The sequence below is a fragment of the Macaca mulatta genome, chromosome 6 (assembly GCF_049350105.2).
Source record: "Macaca mulatta isolate MMU2019108-1 chromosome 6, T2T-MMU8v2.0, whole genome shotgun sequence".
Taxonomy (NCBI): Eukaryota; Metazoa; Chordata; class Mammalia; order Primates; family Cercopithecidae; genus Macaca; species Macaca mulatta.
In genome coordinates this window covers 86,767,620-86,786,772 of record NC_133411.1, presented here as the reverse complement: position 1 = coordinate 86,786,772, position 19,153 = coordinate 86,767,620, and the positions used below count along the sequence as shown (strand labels likewise).

The following is a 19,153-nucleotide window of genomic DNA, read 5'->3' as shown; positions in this document are numbered from 1 at the left end:
CCTCGTGATCCGCCTGCCTCAGCCTCCCAAAGTGCTGGGATTACAGGCGTGAGCCACCACGCCCGGCCTCTTTTACTACTTTTCAAAATGTATTTTCCAAGCTTACTACAAATAAGTATATATTACTTTTATAAGCAGAGGAAAAAATTTTACTAGCAGCCAGGATGCCAAGACTATTTTAAGTATGTTATCCTATAATAATTTATTAATTTTATGAAATGCTTCCATTTGACTTTCAATTTGTTAGGCCTTCTACTGCAAGGGTTTGGTAATCATAGCAATCACTGAAGCCATTCAGCCAGAACCGAGAGTAATGTCATTCACAGATGCTGCTTGTTATGTTTTATAAATCATTCCTACCCTTATCACCCTGTGCTCCCCAAACTAAGAGGAGTCAGAGCAGAGAGTGAACAAATGTGAAAAGAAATACCTTATTTCAGAAAGAAACTACTCAAAGAAAGACTCCCACCCTATGGGATATACTAAACCTAAAGATATCAAAAGGAATACAGTCTTCCAAGTCTGTAAGCCTAATGCAGTCCAAGAGAAAAACAAAAATTAGAAGCAATTTTAAAATCTGTTGTGTAGCTAAAATTTCAAAGCATACTGTTTTATCACCAACAATTCAGCAATTAAGTAAATATACATATATTTCCCCCTTGAAAGGAATTCTATTAATTGAGGTGGTTTTATAAATTAGCACTAGGAACCATGATGCTCACCTTTTCTAGGATGGCCAGTGGCACTGTTGGCCTGGGTTTGATAAATTCCATCATTCTGTATACACACTAGATGAGAATCTGCTTCTGTACTGAAACTAGCTCCAATGCTAATGACATGCTCATTAGAAGAATTTAGTACTTTCATTACCTGGAAAGAAACAAAAACAACAACATTTGTTTAGAAACACTTTTAACATTGTATGCCTATTCTAAGAGCCACGTTCCTGACCAGCTTCATAATCGTCAAGCTTTGGTCTGGACAACTCCCTGGGAATGTGATAGAAACAAATGTTTTAAAATAAAATCACTTCAGTTGAACAGTAATCATCTCAATAAAACAGTAAGGAAAAAAAATATATGATCAAACAGATTATTTACTAGCAAACAAATTCTATAATTTCAAAAACAATGTTTGTTGCCATAATACATTAGATAGTCTAATTCAAAACAAAAAATTTAATGTGACACAATTCTAAGGAACTCTAATGTTCAATAATTGTCATTTGAATAAAACAATTATACTTACATCGCTGTACTTTTTCCGTGGTATTTTTATGCAGCTTTTTCCCATTTCCATATGAATCAATAGTTGATCTATATTATGCAAGGTATACTGGTAATTTCGAAGGTCCTACATAGAATAATCGCATTACCATAAACTACTAACCATGAGCATTTTTCCATCCATTAAATCCTTCTTTAAGAAATCCTTCTCCACAACAGTAATAAAGAATATGATTCTCAGGAAAAATTTTGTAGTATTTAGGGTATCTCCTCTTTCTAGTTACAGAACTTCCAAAATAGAAAAGGTCTTCAAACTATGCATGGATAAATACAAGTGAGTCCACTGAAATATTTTTCTATGGTAACAGGGAAACACAAAATTACAAAAAGTATAAGTGGAAGGGAACTTTAGGTATCATCTAATCCAACACTTCCTATTATAAACGAGAAAACTAAGGTCATAATTTGCTCAAAATCACAAGACTGACTGACTTTACTAATACATTTACAAAAGTTTCAACAACTTTAAGAGGTCTGTATAGAGTTATTACATTACCTAAACATCCAAGAACTGCAGGAGAATGAATCAAAAGGCAATTAGAATCAGGTACACATACATGAGGAGATAGTATGTTCTACAAAAGCAATTCATCAAAAACTGAGCACTAATATGTTAAAATAATTAGGATTTATTGTAAATGAATGGTCATTATACCAAACATGGCAAATTAAAGTAGGAAAATATAAATGTGTAAACTTTGCTAAATAAAGTTTTAAAGTAACAGTATAAAAACACCTAATAAAATAGTTCAATTACTCACAACAAGTAAGTTCATAATAGTGTGTCCTATTTCTCCAAAAAGAGATTTTCGGCCTCTGATACTTGTTAGAGGAGCAGGATATGCTATACATAAGAAAGGAAAACTGGTTACTATAACAAAAAAAAAAAGCCCAAATTATTGAATTTATTACCTTCAATTCTCATTCTACAAACAAACATTATGTAAAAATATCACCCAATCAGTTCTTAAGGGAGAGAGACAATTTTTTTTTTTTTTTTTTGAGACAAGGTCTCACTCTGTTGCCCAAGCTGGAATGCAGCAGTGCGATCTCGATTCATTGCAACCTCCGCTTCCAGGATTCAAGCAAGTCTCCTGCCTCAGCCTCCCAAGTAGCTGGGATTATAGGCGCATGTCACCATGCCCGGCTAATTTTTGTATTTTTAGTAGAGACAGGGTTTCACCATATTGGCCAGGCTGGTCTCAACCTCCTGACCTCAGGTGATCTGCCCACCTTGGCCTCCCAAAGTGCTGGAATTACAGGAATGAGCAACCACACTCAGCCAAGAGATAATATTAACACTTACTGTTTATCTATGTATCTACTAGATGCTACATTGAACTGGGAACTATACATACGTTATCTTATTTAAATCCAGCAACAACCTAATGAGTGTGTCTATACTATTTCATAAATGAGAAAGCTGAGACACAGAAATGAATCAACTTGTTCCTAGTGGCTAAGTTAATAATTGGTGAAACAGATTTGGAACTAGGCTTGTCTGATTCCAAAGTATTTAATCTTTTCATTATACATCTTGTTTCTGCAAAATTATAGGGGGTGGAAAATTATGATAACTGGTTAGAACTCTATAAATTTCTGATAATTTAAAGATAAATACAAAGAACTAAAGACTTTTAAGGCATTCATAATTAATATTCAATTGTGCTAATTTATGAATGGTCGTAAACTTTTAAAGTTATTGGTTCGGCATGATAAAAGAAATATACAGATAGAGTCAGGGAAACTAATGCACAAAAAGGGAAGGGACATGAGGTTGGTTACCTAACTATGTTCTTTCTTTAGAGCACCATAAATACTGGACACCAAAAAGGAAAAGAGACCTTACTGGCAACGCAGCAGGGATTCTGAAGGAAAGAAGGCAAGACTATTTCTATAGTGATAACACACAGACACATTTGTAACCTTCAGTTCTCAAGTTAGGTCTTAAGCAAACTAATCTCTTTAATGTCTATTACACAAATACACTTTCTTAAAATTCTAAAGAAGCACCACATACCCAACATTAGCTGCTTTAAAGACTTAAGTCAAAGTAGTCATATTCTTGCTAGTACAAACATATTTTGTAATTCTAAAAAGGCAACTAAGTTATTTGAAGGACAGTGGGTCTAGATTCAAAAAAAATACAAGACATTAGTGTTAAAAGACATACAAATGATAAAGGACATGATTAACTGGTAACTTTTTGCCTTATATGAATAAGGGGGCATCCTTTGCAATATGAAGAGGTAATTTTGTTTAAAACACTGTTCTCAACAGGTTAGAGCTTAGAATGACATACTATCTGAGTTACAAAGGGACCTCATAAATCATCTATTTGAACATTTAATGGTATTCAAAACCAGTGATCTCAGAATAAAACCACAGATATTTTCAAAAGCATTTAAAAATTACTAATTTGAGACAGTTACTTTCAGTCTTTATTCTTGGGACTTTAACTTTCACATTAGTTTTTTCAAATGTACGTTACCTCTGTAACAAAATACACACACACACACACACACACACACACACACACACACAGAGTTCACATCTAAAAAGACATGGGCACCAATAATGTCAAAGTGCCAGTCTATGTAAAATCTAGTAGGACAGAAAGAATTCAGAAAACAGCTGAGGCGAATTAACTATTATATATAACTGACAATTTCCCCTTATTACTACTAAATAGCTTATCATAGCTTTGCAGTTCCAATCCCTATGATTTATGAGAAGCCCTTCATATTGCTCCATGATTCTCCAACCTTCAGTGTGAGAAAACCAGACTATCTAGAAGTGCTACTGGCAAAAATACTGTCCATACTTACAGACATGTTCCATAATAATTTGATTAGTTTATTCCCCTAATCTTCTATTAAAAAATATTAAATCAGAGGCAAAATACTGGGTTGAATTGATGAAACATTTGGCTTAAAGTGAAATGTCTTAAGCTCTTTGGTTCACACAGTACGAAACCTGAGATGCAAATTAAATTTTGTTACTCTTCCCACAAGTTAATAGCATCACACATATAAATCTTAAATGGTAAGGAACACTCATCCCCAAAATCACAATTTAATAAAATTTGCCAAATAGATTATCCCTTTTTTTTTAATTTGTCTATTCTGAAATAGTAATCACCACTTTTATAGCTTCTCAACATTTAATTTTCCTCCAAGAAAATCCCTACCAACTTATATTAGAATCAAATGTCTAAAAAGTTCATTAGACGTGATGTACTTCAAATGCAATAAATATATTTCTTGAAAAAAGTCAGAGATAAAAGATACAGTGGGAATTCAAAAAAGTTTAACACTAGAAATGATTCTAACTCAGAAATCACCATATATATAAACATCACAGCAGCTTTAGAATCACCAGTTGTGTCAAGGGTAGATAAGTAAATACACACACATGCCCATACACATGAATGATACAGGCTATATCACCTTTGAGAGATAAACATCAGAATGTAAAAATAAGAATAATCAAGCTTAGAAAAATAACCACAATTTCTAAGTACTTCCTTCCCTAAAAATAGTTAGCTTTTAATTATAGTCAGTAACTGAAAACAATAGCACTGATAACCCAAAAATCCTTTATGTTTGGCTTTATAATATAGAAAAATGGAGAGAGGCAATGATTTACCTTCTTAATATGTAGGCAACATAATAAACTCCCAACAGTAGATACTTTTAAGAAAATTTTAGCAAAAATAATTAACACATGTTGAACATCCCAAATCTAAAAACCTAAAATCCAAAATGCTCTAAACTCTGTAACTTTTTCTTCTTTTTTTTTTTTTTGAGATGTAGTCTTGCTCTGTCACCCTGGCTGGAATGCAAAGGCACGATCTCAGCTCACTGCAAAGCTGCCTCCTAGGTTCAGGTGATTCTCCTGCCTCAGTCTCCTGAGTAGCTGGGATTACAGGCACCTGCCACCTCACCTAGCTAATTTTTGTATTTTTAGTAGAGACAGGGTTTCACCATGTTGGCCAGGCTGGTCTCGAACTCCTGACCTCATGTGATCCACCCACCTTGGCCTCCCAAAGTGCTGGGATTATAGGCGTGAGCCACTTGCCCGGCCTATAGCTTTTTCAAATGCCAACGTGATGCTCAAAAGAAATGCTCACTGGAGCATTTCAGATTTTGAATTTGGGATGCTTAACTGGTATGTATTCTGTGAATATTCCAGAATCTAAAAAAGTCCAAAATCCAAAAAACTGATCCAATATATTTCAGATATGGCATACTCAACCTGTACTGTGAAAGAAAGTTTTCTGTTTTGTTCTGAAATTTAAGAAGAAAAGTTTTAGGTAATAAAATAACTTATGAACATCTAGAAACTTGAAGATATACCACAGTTATCTAGACCAACCTGGTAGCAGAAGAGGGTTGTCTTAGAACTTTAAAAGCACAGCAAAATAAAAGTAGTTCCATTAATCCATTAAAATTGATGTTAATGATTCCCTGAAAGTCTTTACATTCTTTGAAAATATGCAATTTAACTTATTACTCTAAAACTTACCTTTATATTCTGCACCCAATCTCAACATTAAACGCATAGGAAAAACCTTTGCCCAGGGAATCTCAAGCTTCTGGATAAGAATTCCACAAAGAAAAGGATTACTTGGTAATGGGAGACCATCAAGTTTCTGAAAAGTAGGTGTAATAAACAGGAATCCTCCATGATCTTTGCTACTGAGAAAACTCTCAGTAAAGGTAATACTGTCCAAGTTTTCTATGTATTTTCCTGCAAAATAAAATCATTAGTAAAAAGATTTTAAGTTGTTTTGTTATTGTTTTGAAGAAATGTTCTGAGTTTGAATATCCCAATACAAACTGTCTTAAGACACTATAGTTTTTTTTTCTTGTTTCTGTTCTTGCAAAAGCATCTATTAAATACCTTCTGTACACAAAGCTCCCAATTATTCCTGGATATTGGGGATTATGAACAAAAACTTGAAAATGTTTCCAACTGTTCAGTTTTTCTCCTTACTGCATGATCATGTGAAAAATTATCAAATCTCCTAGTCTTGTACAGACAGTAAGGAAATTACATAGATACATTTAAAAAACAAGCAGGCAGGCCAGGCACAGTGGCTCACGCCTGTAATCCCAGCACTTTGGGAGACTGAGGCGGGCGGGTCACTTGAGATCAGGAGTTCTAGACCAGCCTGGCCAGCATGCTGAAACCCTGCCTCTACTAAAAATACAAAAAGTAGCTGGGCATGATGGCAAGTGCCTGTAATCCCAACTACTTGAGAGGCAGAGGCAGAAGAATCGCTTGAATCCGGGATGTAGAGGTTGCAGTGAGCCAAGATTGTGCCACTGCACTCCAGCCTGGGTGGAGACACTGTCTCAAAAAAAAAAAAAAAAAAAAAAAAAATCAAGGATATATTTCCATTTTTTAAATACAAAAATCTGCATATAGACCACTAATCACATGTTAGTTTTAAAGAGACAAAGTAATTATTAAGCTATTTTCAGAAATCAGCAATCTCTTCAAGAAATAATTCTTTAGTATAGCTAGCACAGCCAAAAGCATAAATGCCTTTAACAAATTTATCCATTCCCTAGTCTGAACAGTTCAAAATAAAATGCCATACCTTTTAGAGCATCCTTATATATGGTGATAAATAGTCTGAAGATGTCCTTAGGAATAGTATCTTCATTTGGCAAACGTAACAATAGAATAATAATTTCTGCCTGTCCCAAGCCATGCAATCCATTGGTTGAAAAGTACCAATATTTGTCTGAGGAATCTTAGATGATAAAAGAATATAACTATTAAGGTCAACTTTTATTAACCAAAAAACGAAGAACAATTGTTTCTGCATTTAACTTTTCTTTTTTTTTTTTTTTAAAGCAGAGACAGGGTTTCGCCATGTTGGCCAAATTGGTCTCGAACTCCTGACCTCAAGCGATCCACCCACCTTGGCCTCCCAAAGTGCTAGGATTACAAGCGTGAGCCACCACACCCAGCCATAACTTTTCAAATTCCATGTGTTCCCAAAGTTCTTCTTATGAAAACCTTAAATTGAATTGTGTAAGATTCATATAAAGTAAGAAAAAGGATTATCATAGGGAGCCAATTAATAAATAACATTAAAATAAAAGACACACTAAATGCTGAAATGTAGTGGATAAGAATCTAGTTTCAAATAGAATGAAAAGCTGACAGATGCATTATGGAGTAGTGAGGATTATTAATCATTAAGGATTACTTCCTTACTCTTTAATTAGGTCACATGTCACTTACTTTAAAACTGTCTTTACTGCTACTAAATCAGAATTGCTGCTTATTTCGGTTTCTAAATTTCAATTTATCTAAAAGCCACAGGAGATATAGTCAATTGTATCATGAGAATCAAAATACAGCTCAGCTATATAAGCTCATGACCTAAACCTAAGATTGACTGAGGGATGCTAACACAAATCTGTAAGCTCATGTTTCAAGTCCTACTGAACATAAATTTGCAAAATTTATTTACAGTCACATATGGCTGAAAAACCAATATCCAATCCTGGTTATTTTTCACCAATGCCAGTCAAAATCTAACCTGAAGATGTAATTAATTGAGAAATCCTGCTTACCAATTAAGGAAATAAGGATAAATTATTACTTACAAAATACGAATTTGACATTCACGAGCAGATTTGCATTTAGGACAAATGTAACAGGATGAAAGCCTTCACCTTCAAGAAGCAAAATGATCTGCTCATGAGATGGATGTTCTTCTACTACAGGCACTAAATGATGAAAGTAATATATTAATCAGGATAAATATCCTGTTAAATATGCTTACAAATGAGAAAAAAACAAATTTATAAATCCACCAGTGGCCTGATCAAATTTAAAAACAAAAGCAAACATGTTTCATAAAATCAGTCAACAACCTAGACAACTGTTAAATAGTAATTTTTACTTTTCTTTCCATGTAAAGTTATTAATACTGTAATGCATATAGTATATTTACACTATGTTGATTAAACAGCAAATGTATACAATTTTAGCACCTTCAAAGTTTTAAGACAAACGTTTTTATAAAGTGGATTCCAGTTTGGCAGGCACTCCATTTATAATTTTTGAAATGTACAAGTCTGTGAAAGTAGTCTAGACCCACGTTATATATGCTGCTTGCTACCACATGCCTGTGTCAGCACTTGCTACTATATGCCTATATCAGTGACCAGGTAGCAAAAAAATAAATAAAAATAAAATAAAAAATCTTGACAATCAATAGAAAGATACGCATGGCACACAAAGAACAGGGCTTACTATATTTTTGCCACTACACCTAGATTCATGTAGCGGCTCCTGCTGACAGAACAGAGATCCGAAGCTTCATTCCCCTACACTATCACACAGAGAACCGCCATGTGACATAACGCCTGGAGTGACAAGTGTCTATTCTAGAAACCACTCTGGGGTGGGGGTTAGCCATAGAATCTCCTGCTTGAAAAGGACCTTAGAAATCATCTAGGTTCTCTCTATTTACGAAGGAAACTGAGGCCCAAGGAGATTAAATAACACATTACAAGTCATAGATGTAACAAGTAGCAGACAAGGAACTAAACTTCCTAGCTTTGCCATCCAATTTAATGCTCTTTTCTTTAGGTATCATGCTCATTAAAAAAAAAAAAAAGTAATAATACGGTGTCAAAATTCTAATACAATGGAAACATTTCTTCAGACTAAAGGTCTACGAGCTTCCCTATTGCACTGGAGTTTGCGTCATTTGAAATTAGGGAGCCAGATGTGATAAATGGATCATAAAAGTTCAAATACTTTTAGAATTTGTTTTTAATATAGTAAGACTTTCTGTAAACAAGTTACCAGCCCTAGTACATACTGCAACCAAAGTAAGTTTTAAGAAAATCCATTTCATATGTCACAGACAAAATTGATCAATATATAGTTTTTAATTTTTTTAAATTTAAATAACTGCTCTCCTACCTGATCCCTTTTCTCCAGATGCAACCAGAAGTGGGGGCAAACTGTCCTCATCATTAGGTAGAAGACTAATCTTATTGCAAACGTACTTGTTAATATCACACAGTAACCTATAATCTGAAATACCAGCAATAGGTAAATTGCTGTTAACTAAGGCAACAGTAGCACTAGATGGTTCTTCAATTTCTGCAAAAACATCATTATCTAGTGTAAATGAACCAGAAGTAGGTAACCCCTCGTTTCCTGTGTTTATAGGCAATTTTTCCACTGATGGAACCTGAGAAATAGGACTCTGAATTATCTCATTTCTTGTAATATCTCCTGTCTCACTGTTTGGTTTTTCCACTGTAGTAGAATGGGAATGATCCACTGTGTTTACTGTCTGTAAAACATGGAATAAAAAAATTAACAAATCAGTTCATATTCTCTGTTCAACTATGAAATGAGATCACTATAGCCAAACATCTTTTTGGTAAGAATAAAACCAAAATGGGCTCAGAAATTCCCTTAAAGTCAAATTTCCCAAGAAACAGTACCATTTTGATTCTTCAAATTCAGGAGCATAACATATTTAGAAGTATAAAGTTTTAGTTTTACTGCATGCTCAGGTAGGTATTAATGACTTAATATTAAGACTGGGAAAAATGAGGCAAGAAGAACTTCAAGATCCCATATCATATCACACAGTGAGCAAGCTTAGTTCAATCCAAGGCTCTCCCCTTCTTATGATAGCCAAAAACCCTTGGGTGGGTAGGGAGGAGGGACAAGGTAGGAAGAAGGGGAGGGGAGTGGTTAGGAATCAGCGCATTAGCTATATTCCACAAGAGTAACCACCTGGAATAAACTACCCATAAAGACTATTTCAAAAAAGCCTTTTTCTTTTTAGACTGTACAAAGTCAATATGAAATAAGAACCATTTATGAACTCAATATTTACTAGCCTGTTCAGAGTTTTCATTAATATAGATTGACAGTAGGTGCTAGCTAGGAAACATACCCATGGTAATTACAGCTATTTGTAAAGTGTAGCTCATGAACTCTTGACAAACAGCGTATGTTTCTACCAAATATAAACTTCAACAGAGCCGGTAAGTATCCATCTTTTTTTTTCTTTTTTTGAGATGGAGTCTCACCCTGTTGTCAGGCTGCAGTGCAGTGGCGTAATCTTGGCCCACTGCAACCTCTGCCTCCTGGGTTCAAGTGATTTTCTCCTGCCTCAGCCTGCCCTAGTAGTTGAGATTACAGGCATGCGTCACAACACCCGGGTAATTTTTGTATTTTTTTTAGTATAGACAGGGTTTTGCCATGTTGGTCAGGTGGTCTTGAACTCCTGACCTCAGGTGATCACCCACCTCGGCCTCCCAAAGTGCTGAGATTACAGGGGTGAGCCACCGCAGCCGACCTAGTATCCATCTTTTCTAATATATGTATGTAGCTAGAATCAACCAGGTGACTGGCACAGAGTAGATGCTCAATAAATCTATTTAATGCATAAAACATTACTAATTCATACATTTATACTTGCTTCTATGAGTATGTGCCACTTTACAATGAGAATTCTTAGTGATCTGGGATTCTGTATTATATATCTTATGTTTAACATCTAGTACATTTATGCAAATGCAAGCATAAGTTATCATCATCACATACTTTCTTGAATGTTTGAAAATAACTAAATAGATCTTAGTATAAATTAAATTACTAAATCTGTTACATTTCCCCAAACCAGTGGTTCTCAAAATGTGGTCTAGAGATCCCTGGGGTCTCCAAGACCCTTTCAGGGAATTGGTGCGGTTCTACAATTTTTTTCATATAATTTAACCAAAAAAAAAAGTATCACAACACACAGAATGTAGAACCAGATGTGAGAATATGTTTGTCTTCTATTAAGTCAGGCATTTAAAGAAATTGGCAAAAAGGCAAACAATGCCTCTATTCTCACTAAATTTTTGTTCTGAAAAACTTTTTTCATAAAATATTATTTCTGTTAATGTAATAGCCTTATTTTGTAATTAGTTAATAAATATTTAAATTTCTGAATTTTAATTTTAATATAGTAATTATCAATAGGTATAACCCACGAAACCTATAGTGCTTTAGGGTGCTCAATAACTTTTAAGAGTATAAAGGGGTCCTGAGGCCGAAAGTGTGAGAACCAGTCCCTTAAACTGACATTTAAAAAAGTAAAATCTGGGCCAGGTGCGGTGGCTCACTCCTGTTATAACCAGCATTTTAGGAGGCCGAGATGGGCAGATAACTTGAGGTCAGGAGTTTGAGACCAGCTGGCCAACATGGTGAAACCTCATCTCTACTAAAAATACAAAAATTAGCCAGGTGTGGTGGTGGGTGCCTGTAATCCCAGCTACCTGGGAGGCTGTGGCAGGAGAATCGCTTGAACCCGGGAGGCGGAGGTTGCAGTGAGCTGAAATTGCGCCATTACACTCCAGCCTGGGCGACAGAGACTCCATTTCAAAAAAAAAAAAGGTAAAATCTGCCAGGTGTGGTGATTTATACCTGTAATCTCAATGACTCAGGAGGATGAGATGGGAGGATTACTAAAGATCAGGAGTTTGAGACCAGCCTAGGCAAAATAGTGAGACCATGTCTCTTAAAAAAAAAAAAAGTAATTAAAAAAAATCTTTTTTTTTTTTTTAAACAGTAAAGTCTAAACCAGGCATGGTGGCTCACATCTGTAATCCCAGCTACTTGGGAGGCTGAGGTGGAAGCATCACCTGAGCCCAGGAGTTAGAGGCTGCAGTGAGTGGTAATTATGCCACTGCACTCCAGCCTGGACAACACAGCAAGACTATCTCTCTTTTTTTTTTTAAGGGGATAAAATCTAAAATGTATTCAGTATATCAATACATCTCTTATTTTAGGAAGCTCAAAGTGTTTTAAAAAAAAAAGTACTCTAATAAAATCACACCAGGAATTATCTATGAAATAAAATTTTATTTAGTCAATAAGTTATTGTTTGAATTCCTTACCACAGGCATATCAGGTGAAAGAGGACTAAAGTCTTCAGAACATCTTTTACTTCCAGATGATAATTTTGTTGTATCTGCAACTTCACCATTGGGCAATATACCATCTGCAAACCATACTCTCTTCTGTTCTTTGGAGCACAGTCCTAGAATCCCAATTGAAAAAGTAAAACATTTTAATCTGGTAATATGACAATGATTTAATGTCAAATAGATCAGGAAATGTTTTCAAAAGCTTTTTGCTATCCACTGGCAATCCCTGAATTCTCAGGGCTACAAAGGTCTAGAGAAATAGCCTTTTGTGATCCCTCTACCCTGAGTGGAGTCTGTTTCTATCTAATTCATACAAAGGGAGCATATTAGACCAGGAATGGCCTTGGCAATCATATACTATGAAAAGGAAGGGACAAGAGATCTGTATAACTTCAGAGCATATTAGACCAGAGGTGGCTCTGGGAATCACTCTGAAGAGGAGTAGACAGGAAAGGTTACACCTTAAAGACAATGGGGAAGGAAGATTTAAAGCCTATATTACTGAGACTAAGTTTTTGTGAGTACGGAGTGGAGACTGAATAAAATTTAGGGACTAAGGTACAGTGATGAAAAGTGGAGTAGACTGAAGCATATATATATATATATTGCTTATCTATATATTCCTCATATATATATATATATATATATATATATAAAGAAAAAAAGAAATTTAAAACCTCAAAAAAGGTAACAGGATCACTTGAAATGTCTTAATATCACACGACATTTCTTACTTTTATTTAACAAGTATAACATTTTTTGTTCTTATAATGCAGATACTGAATTTTATTAATACTTATTATTTCCTTCCAAATTTGAAGGAAATAACTAGACATCAGCATAAACATTTTTCTCTTTTCTTACAAAGCATCCATAGAGGAAGGTTATGAAAATCTCTGCCAGATGATTTTAGAACAATATTTTTTTTAAAAAAAGGTTCAATGTCTACTTTCCAGAACATAATAAAGATAACTCTGAAAAAATTGGAATTATATATATTTTTTGCAATGTAGGTAGACATATTAAATAACATATCTTTTTTGTATTTGCAATATTTTTATAATTTAATCATTTGGGTTATCAATATAAGAATATGCACATATTTTCAAACACAAATTATTCATCTTTAGGCTATAATATACAACCATATAATGCTGAGTCTCCTTATTTCATTATAATAAATGGAAAACAGTTACTGAGTAATAAACTGAAGTCCACAAAAATACAAGGATCCAAATTTGCCTTTATCTGACATTTATGGTTTTTTTCCAGCATGTAAGAGACTAATAATTCATATTTAAAGACATACATGTGCCTTACTCAAGATGCTAATTGATGACGGGTTGTAAAAAGGAGCAGATAACTCAATGATTTAAAAACAGATTTAAAAAACATTATTACTGTGGTAAAATACACAACTACAAATAGGTTTTTAATGAAAAGGAGATAGAACAATTATTTACGTATTGCCTCTCAAACCCAAGCTCACCCTCTAAACTGGGCTCTTGGATGCCAGGTTGGAAGTCTGGAAAGTGCAATTCCCAGACTCTCGTTACTGGCTTTGGTCAGCTTTTTCCAATAGCAGGCACTGGTGGGAGACCATAAGGTGGGAAGAAATGAGAAGGAATTCTTTGTTTCTGGATCCTGCCAGGATCTTTGCAGCAGCAACACCGCTAGATACAGCTGCTAGACTCATGATTTTCAGTACTCCTAACATCAAATCTGGAGCTCTACTTTAGTCATCTGAGCACCAACTCTATGAGGCCTCTTGATGGTGCTGTGACCATGGCTTCTGACTCCAACATCTGCGATCCAAACACCTCCTGGTGCTCCTACACTGAGCTCTAGCCTCTCCCCTTTTGTAGCCCCAAACTCCAGTTGTGGTGGTTGCTTCCTGCAGTTACTAATTGCTGAGGCACTTGAGCACAGCCTTTTTGCTCTTCCAGTCTTCCAGCCTGCATGTGTAACCAATTCCCTGTATTAAATCCCTCTTGATATTTAATCTGGTTTCTCTTTCCTGACTACATTAGAGAATTTCTGGCTACATTAGAGAATTTCTATTTTGATAATTTATCTTTAGTCTTAGACACAGCATTTTCTTCTATTACCTTCAACATTTGGTTGTTTAAGTGCTGAGACTGGCAAAGTTGTTGGTGAAGGTATACTGGACGTCTGGTTCTCCTGAGGAGGCTGGACAATAGTACATTCGTCGGAATGATTAGATTTAAGATTAGAACCAGTTGGACTCATCATCCTTTCAAATGCCTGAGCTATAAAGGGGAAAACAATAGTGTTAAAATCTCAGATGTTTTTGTAATTTACCTCAAAGTAAATTTCAATAAATATTCTATTTTTCAAGTTGTAACGAGAAAGAAAGAAATGGCTAATCAAGAAAAAGAAGTAGCACTTGGCAAAGATACTGTCTGAGTTGGCAGCATGCCACTTTGATAAGCTACCAATAAGTTATTTCAATATTATATCTAAGGTGTATATTTGATATCCACAGAGAATAACCCTTATTTAACATGACTATCTCTGTTTTCGTCCTTGTACCCCTAGAGTCTATTTCCAACATAGTTTAGAGAGATTCTTTTAGACATAAATCATATCTCATTATTCCTCTGTTTAAAATCTTTTAATGGCTAACTAAAGTGAAAATTTAAGTTGTTACAATGGCTCACAAGACCCAACATAATTCATCCCTACCTCCTCCACTTTCCCAGTTACATGTTTGACCTCATCTCTCACTACAATGCCACTCATTCGCTATGGTCCAGCCACCTAGACCTCCTTGTTCTTCAAGTAAGTACTCCTACAGCTTAGAATCTTTGCTCCTATTATTCCCTTGGCCTAGAATGTTCTTCTCATACTCACACAGCTTTATTATCTCACCTCCTTCAAGACTCTGCTCACATGTCATATTACCATAAAGCCTTACTCTGACCACATTATAAAAAATACTACCTAAGGCCAGGCACAGTGGCTCACGCTTATAATTCCAATACTTTGGGAGGCTAAAGCGGGTAGATCACTTAAGCTCAGGATTGCTTTGAGACCAGCCTGGGCAACATGGTGAAACCCCATTTTTATCATAAATACAAAAAATCAGCTGGGCGTGGTAGTGTGTGCCTGTGGTCCCAACTACTAGGGAGGCTGAGGTGGGAGGACTGCTTGAACCTGGGAGATGGAGGCTGCAAAGAGCTAGGTTCGCACAATTATACTCCAACCTGAGTGACAGAGTGAGACTCCATCTCAAAAAAAAAAAATTCCTTTTGCCACTAATCTGTTAACTATCTATCACTCTTACACTTTTAAAATTTTTTAATTGAAGGTAGTATCACCATCTGATATCTTTTTGTTTACTATCCATCTCTACATACATTCATAAATTTCATGAGAATATGGCTTCTATTTTGCTCTCAGCTTGAGCTTCAGAATGCAGAATAGTGCCTGAACACTGCTGAGTGATTCTTCATCCAAAAAACAAGGTACATTGATAGCTCTCCCTTCAGCATTTCTCCAAACTGATCTGCTATAAATGTTGCCACTGCTAAAACAATCTTCCTCAAGTGCCACTGAATGATGGCACTCATAAAATGGCTTCCATTAACCAAGTGAAGTCCAAACATCTTACTCTCAATTTCAAAGTAATTTCTAACTTGCCTCAAATCTACTTATTGACATTCACATGTGCGCTTCCTTGAAACTCACATAATCTCAGGACAGCTTTCTCATTATCTACTATCTCTATTCAAATTATCTTTTTCTTCCAATCTTTCACGTAGTGTGTCTCACAACCCATGAACCATCTTTCTCTTCTCATTTGATATCATTATTTTAAATGATCACTTCTATTATTTTCAACCCTAAAGCTGATATTAACTTTTATTTATGCTTTCCTGTGGCATATAAATTAATAATAAATAGCACCGTAAATGAAACTATATGCTATATCAAAATAGAATAAATTTAAATAGATAACTAAATAAACTAATTCCACAGTATTTTCTTTGATAAACCAAAGCTTGATTTCAGTATTCTACTGAATTTCTTTAATGATCATATCTTCTCCCCTCCTGGACCCTTAGAGTCAAAATATGTCTGAATGCTCACCCAAAAATCTGACCTGTCAACATAAATAACGTTTCAAATCCTCATGGATGTTTAATTTCTTTTTAATGGGGGAGATAATTATGTGGGAGCTTGCTCTAAAATTTCTGAATTCTAGCAGATTGCCTTGGCTAACAGCACCAGCAGTCATCTTCTAGGCTACTGAAACAGCATAAGAAAAAACAAAACAACTATAAGCACTTAAACTGACCTCTTCATAAACAATGGCGGTAAGATGGAAACATAAAAAGATTTACACTTTGTTATCTTCCAGAGCAGAGGTCAACAGCAGGGAGAAAAGCAGCTTACCTCAGGCTAACAGACTCACATCAGAGCTTTTTGAAGAATTGCTGAAAAAAGTTATCTTCATTCAAAAGAGAAAAACAAATTATTATCAGGTATTCATTCCCCCTGGCTAACAGGAAGCAGTGCCTGAGGTAGTGCACAGGTCTGGTCAAAAAAGGCCCAAGTAATATTTGCCAGGAATTAAACTGTCAACGAATCTTTGAAAATGCCAAGTGGTACTCAAAAGAATAAACATGGACTTGGGGAAAAAAACACAACACACACACACACCCCCCCACACACACAACCTGTGAGAACTCAAAGACCACCAGGACTACTGCTAATAACTGTAGCTAATTAGAGAGCCAAAGAAATAATGGGAAGTGTACATATGCAAAATTCTAAAGTTGAGAAAGCAAAAAAAGATATGAGACAAAAATGTGCAAATAGTGTGGCAGTCCTATGAATTTATAAAATCATAAATATTACCACCTTATCTTGTACTATCATTTTAGGTTGTTATTCTCTAAAGGGTTTGAACTATTATCTTGCCCTATGCTATTAATAAATAATATTGAGTACTACTTATTGGTAGGTATCTACAAGTGTTTATTTAGATTAAGATGATGAACATGACGATGATGACAAAAACAAATAGGCAGATGAAATGCAGCATTTAGGGACTTGGTACCTGTTAAAAGTTAATGAACTGCCACTCCAGAAACTGAATGCTTCCTTTCCAGACTGGTAGTATTAATTGTGAGAGTGGAACAAAAAGAAGAGAAACCAAGCCTTGGGATGTCCCACCTAAGCCAGATAATTCAACACTAGGTCCTTGCCTTAAGAAAATAAAGAAGTTTATCTTTGTCACAATCCAATTAATTTTAACATATATTCAATTACTGGAAGAAAATACATCAAGTTAATACTCACCTTTACTAATAGTTTCATAGCAGACTACACATACTCTTGCTTCCTTTTCTAGATATTGCAGTTTACTCTTCCTACTACAACAGACACCACAAAATACCTATAAAGAATAAAATACCAAATTTATTTTTGTTTCAAGAATACTTACACCATCTAGAACTAGAAATACCATTTGACCCAGCCATCCTATTACTGGGTATACACCCAAAGGATTATAAATCATGCTGCTATAAAGACACACGCACACGTACGTTTACTGTGGCACTATTCACAATAGCAAAGACTTGGAACCAACCCAAATGCCCATCAATGATAGACTGGATTAAGAAAATGTGGCACATATACACCATGGAATACTATGCAGCCGTAAAAAAGGATGAGTTCATGTCCCTTGTAGGGACACGGATGAAGCTGGAAACTATCATTCTCAGGAAACTATTGCAAGGATTGAAAACCAAACACCACATGTTCTTACTCATAGGTGGGAACTGAACAATGAAAACACGTGGACACAAGAAGGGGAACATCACACACCGGGGCCTGTTGTGGGGTGGGGGGAGAGATAGCATTAGGAGATATACCTAATGTAAATGACGAGTTAACGGGTGCAACAGCACACCAACATGGCACATGTATACATACATAACAAACCAGCACATTGTGCACATGTACCCTAGAACTTAAAGTATAATAATAAAAAATAAATAAATAAATAAAATAATACTTACACCTACTAGAGGCAGTGTGGAGAGGTCCTAAACCTAATTAACCAAAACTCTTTTTCCTTATTATATAAATCATTTCCTACTCACCATAATCATAGGTGGAATTCTTTTTTTTTGTAACTTAAATGAAGTTTCTGCAATTTGATACCATATTTCTGATAAGGAGAATTCCTCTAAATCAATTATGTTCATTGGAAAGGGAACAAAAACTATCTTTAATGAATAAGTTTACAATATTAAAAGTTCTTTGTAATTCTTCATTTAAAACTTTTTAAAGTAAAATATTATTTTGTTAAAAAAAATAGGACGGATCTGAAACCAACATATTACTGAAAAATCTGAATAAAAATGTAATAGGATTTCTATAGGCAAGCCTTAGAATTTATAGACAGTCTTTTTATCTTGGCTATTACCAGTCACAACTCAAGGTCAGCTTCAGTATTCTGAACCCTGTGGAAGCCAATTTGCTCTGGAGTGTTTCCCTGGGCACTGATCACAACACTAGCTGTAGATTAGTCTTGAAATTAAATGTTTGAGGACAAAGGGGAATCTGACCAAATCTGGAATATTTAACGTGTCAATATTACAGAGATAAGAACAAATATTCTTAAATGTCACAAAAATTAGTAATTAAATAATTGTTTCTCATTTCCCAGCATGTAATTAATGCCCCTGACAATGTAACATTTATTCAACCATCAACCAATCTGCAAAATAACACTGCTTTATTTATTTCCCTGACTGGTAGATGAAAAACACTGATTTTAAACTAACTCAATCTTGTAATTATCTGTTAATCAGCCTTTTCTATCACATTATATTTGTTTAAAATGTCTCAAAAGAA

General features: G+C 35.0%; 1 protein-coding gene across 12 annotated transcripts in view; it reads right to left on the bottom strand.

The window, feature by feature from the left end:
* The window catches only part of ZFYVE16 (zinc finger FYVE-type containing 16), a 64,724-nt gene that overhangs the window by 20,631 nt on the left and 24,940 nt on the right, over nucleotides 1-19,153 (bottom strand). For 11 of the 12 annotated variants that reach the window (XR_013418392.1, XR_003730386.2, XR_013418391.1 and 8 more), the window contains 10 exons: nucleotides 17,588-17,684; nucleotides 14,368-14,529; nucleotides 12,230-12,372; nucleotides 9,246-9,624; nucleotides 7,916-8,038; nucleotides 6,895-7,050; nucleotides 5,814-6,038; nucleotides 2,048-2,130; nucleotides 1,249-1,353; nucleotides 723-870 (listed from right to left, as the gene is read on the bottom strand). Coding sequence is in view for 8 of the 12 variants with exons in the window: in XM_015140337.3 (XP_014995823.3) it covers nucleotides 723-870; nucleotides 1,249-1,353; nucleotides 2,048-2,130; nucleotides 5,814-6,038; nucleotides 6,895-7,050; nucleotides 7,916-8,038; nucleotides 9,246-9,624; nucleotides 12,230-12,372; nucleotides 14,368-14,529; nucleotides 17,588-17,684 (1,621 nt within the window). In the remaining 4 variants the exon portion in view is untranslated. Of the gene's footprint in view, nucleotides 1-722; nucleotides 871-1,248; nucleotides 1,354-1,389; nucleotides 1,583-2,047; nucleotides 2,131-5,813; nucleotides 6,039-6,894; nucleotides 7,051-7,915; nucleotides 8,039-9,245; nucleotides 9,625-12,229; nucleotides 12,373-14,367; nucleotides 14,530-17,587; nucleotides 17,685-19,153 lie in introns of those variants that run through there. The other variant, XM_078004944.1, reaches the window with a different exon arrangement.